Source organism: Triticum aestivum, chromosome 5A (genome assembly GCF_018294505.1).
Source record: "Triticum aestivum cultivar Chinese Spring chromosome 5A, IWGSC CS RefSeq v2.1, whole genome shotgun sequence".
Classification (NCBI taxonomy): domain Eukaryota; kingdom Viridiplantae; phylum Streptophyta; class Magnoliopsida; order Poales; family Poaceae; genus Triticum; species Triticum aestivum.
In genome coordinates this window covers 622851025-622854575 of record NC_057806.1, presented here as the reverse complement: position 1 = coordinate 622854575, position 3551 = coordinate 622851025, and the positions used below count along the sequence as shown (strand labels likewise).

Sequence of the window (3551 nt, the reverse complement as noted above, 5' to 3'; positions counted from 1 at the left end):
CTCACAATGGCTCGACCTCCTCCTACCACCATCACTGGAATGATCCTCACCATGACTCGACCTCCTCCTACCACCATCAGTGGAATGATCCTCACGGTGACTCGACCTCCTCCTATCACCATCACTGGAATAATCCTCACGATGACTCGACCTCCTCCTACCACCATCAGTGGAATGATCCTCACGATGACTCGACCTCCTCCTACCACCATCTCTAGAATGATCCTCATGACGACTCGACCTCCTTCCACCAGTATCAACATCACGGTGTTTGGAATAATCATCACGACATTTGAAATAATCATCGTGTCGATGTTGCTCATATCTGTGTTGGTTGTTGCTTCTATGATGACTGTTACGATACTCCGCCCTTCGCCCTTCCGGAGAATGTCTGCTTGATCTATTTTGAGAATTTCTTCTCCCCGAGGGTGACCCACCCCTATAAGAATTTTCCCTCATATTATTTCTCCACTCTTCTCTACTTGATCCTCTTCCCTCTCTGGATTTGTATTCGGAAGTCATTGAAGATCTCTGATCATCATTACACCGAGGATGATCTTTTGATGAGGAACAAGAACTTTGACGAGCATCTGTTTTTTTGTGATTATGAAGATGCTGAGGACTTTGATGAGCATCTCTTCCAGTTTCCATGTGAAACTTCTTATTGTTCCTTTCCAAGTCCAACATGTTACCATCAGTTGCCTGTTCCTCCTGTCTCTGTCTCTTTCCTGACTTGTCACTTGAAGTATCAATTTCTGTTGCTTTGTTATTATCATTGCAGTGAGGGCTCTTCAGCTCCTGCTGGCAGGCATGGCTTCCATCAACTTCTCGGTCACCATCAGATCCGGAGGTTAACCGCCCGTCAGGTAATCCAAATTTATTACTGTTGTTCCCAGGAGTCTTCTCCTTTTCCCCATATGTATTTTCTCTCCTACGAGTTTCTCTCTCTTCTCCAGATTTGGTGTTGCTTTCATCCTCTTCAGCCTGTTCCTCCCCAATAAGTTTTTCTAGCTCATCATTGTGTGCTTGATTCAAACGGATGGTCTCTTTCTCAAGGACACCTCTCCCTTTTGGAATCTTATCTTCTGTTAAGTCATTCATATCTACTGTTTGGATCTGGTCGGCTTCTTCTCGACATACCTTGTTTGACAGCTCCACAGTTCCTGTTGAACCTTGATCGGTGTTCATATTCCTTTTACCAGTCACTTTTGTTTTCTTAGCAAGATTTCTTGTCCTATAAATTTTTGGAACGGGAGTTAACTTTATCTGGTCGGCTTCTTCTCGACATACCTTGTTTGACAGCTCCGCAGTTCCTGTTGAACCCTGATCAGTGTTCATTTTCCTTTTACCAGTCACTTTTGTTTTCTTCTTAGCAAGATTTCTTGTTCTATAAATTTTTCGAACGGGAGTTAACTTTATTTGGTCAATGCAATGTGTTCCAACAGTATCCATTTCTGTACTAGATGGTAACTTTATATGGTCTCTGCTAGGTGCTCCAAGCTCAGCTTCTAGTTTATGGCTTCTGCAAGATTTCAACAGAAGTTAGTTGCTCTGAGAAGGAAGTACAGAGAAACTTTGGGAAACAAACGAGTAAGAACTAGCATACCCACAGTAAATGATAATTCTATCACCCAGGTGCCAAGCGCGTACACTTGTGCCACGCTTTCTCTCAAAGGAAATGCTTCTGTGGTAAACCATTAAATGTAATGAGAACGAGACAATCACATAAGCTACAAGCAACTATATCTGGATACCAGAATACCTTGGGAAACATTTTTTGTGATATGACACCGGACAGCGTCTGCAGGCCGCAAGCCAAAGTTCTGGTTGAGTACTGTCTTCCATCGTTCTACATTCTGAGCACCAATGTGCAGGACATGTAAATGACATCCCAGCAGCAATCCTCCTCTCCAACTCACAAGCTCCATCAGTATCATCAGGCTCAAGTAATTTGGCAATACAACTGGGGTGGTAGAAGTGCCCACAAGATGCTTTGTAGCATTGGAACACCTAAAAGAATGCACACTTTAAAATGGAAGAACTACGAAGATATTAATATTAAAAAAGGACAGAGATGGTGAGAGGGCACTTCGAATCATATCTAAACATACTCGAGGATCATAGCCACGAGCATCAATCACATGCACGAAATATCAACAGGCCTCAGTTGCCCACAATTCAAAATACATGTGAATGAAGACATCAAGGAACTGGATTTAAATGTTGTCACTTAGTAAGACACAGGATGGACACAAGCAAGTTTAGAGTATGATGATGCATGAAAGGTGCTACATAAACAAGAAATAAGCAACAAGCATACTCATTGGAGGAAGTGAATAATTATCATTGAATGGGAACCGCAGAACTACAAAGGGCACCATTGTCTCAACAAACCACATGCCACATTCTTGTAAGAAAGATATAACAAGTTACCTTAGCATTTGGTCCATCAGATGGCTCAAGATCTCCACAACTGAAACATTGGTGTTGCTTATATTCACAGTTCTTGCATAGATAATGATCAATTTCCTGTAAATATGCAAAACAAAACAAATCACAAATTTGAGCCAGGAAAATTATAACGCTGCTGGACCAGTCAATGAGAACTTTGTGCAGAAGTTAAACCAAGAGTTTCACAATTAGATTCCCTTCCATCTTTTTCTCTGGGATGGAAGGACCTTTTACATTGTCCTTCACAGCTACATAAAATAAGACAGGATCAAATTATTAACTCAATATAAATCTACCTATGTGCCAGAAGTTTATAACTGGCCCAAAATGGATTCTCTGTGAAAATACTGGAGAATGTCTTATTTGTTCAATTTGCTGGATTTTTGGCAAATCCCCAAAACACAGCACGTTGAATTCCAGTAAGAAGACTTTTTTTTTCCTTTTGCTTTCTCTTTCATGTTAATCTCAAGTTCTTAACCTCCCCCAACCACGCAAGCAAACATTAGTTCTTGAATTCTTTTGAAAGAGTTTCCAAAACAAGTTTAAAAAAAGGCTGGTATTACAAATGCCGGTACCTACCACTACCAGGACATCTGGGAAGCTGGTTACAATTGGTTACGACAGTAGTAACCGGCATGAAACAAAAATTGCTCCAAAGATACCATAGCACAGAGCTTGTTCTTGAAATCATCAGATGATCAAAGCAAAGAATGAAGGCTAAACCATGAGAGTAGGTATATGATCTATTGTGAAATGTCAACAAAAAATGATCCATTGTGAAATGTCAACAAATAGAAATTGATAGCCCTCAAGCTATCAGTGGCCAGTTTTCTTCAAGGAAAATAGTAGAGCAATTTACGTTTACAATTGCCAACAGAAATGATATCTTCTAGTGTCTTTAACATGACATCTCAGAGATCAGTATACATAACATTTCCTTTGCGTCCACATGAAATCTTGTCCTATGAATCTGTAGCTCACTCACTCTTACAGTATTATTTATTTTGGACGAAGTGCCACAATCATCCCATATGCATAGCCCGACTGAATGACATGTCTTCAAGACTTTTGAACTAGCCAAATAAAACAATGTTACTCCC

At 40.6% G+C, this 3551-nt stretch overlaps 1 protein-coding gene across 1 annotated transcript in view; it reads right to left on the bottom strand.

The window, feature by feature from the left end:
- Nucleotides 1-3551, bottom strand: part of LOC123101656 (nipped-B-like protein) — a 7132-nt gene that overhangs the window by 1551 nt on the left and 2030 nt on the right. The window contains exons 3-7 of the mRNA XM_044523007.1: nt 2609-2699; nt 2434-2535; nt 1763-2010; nt 1607-1684; nt 17-1522 (exon numbers count right to left, since the gene is read on the bottom strand). Coding sequence (XP_044378942.1) covers nt 17-1522; nt 1607-1684; nt 1763-2010; nt 2434-2535; nt 2609-2699 — 2025 coding nt within the window. The remainder of the gene's footprint in view (nt 1-16; nt 1523-1606; nt 1685-1762; nt 2011-2433; nt 2536-2608; nt 2700-3551) is intronic.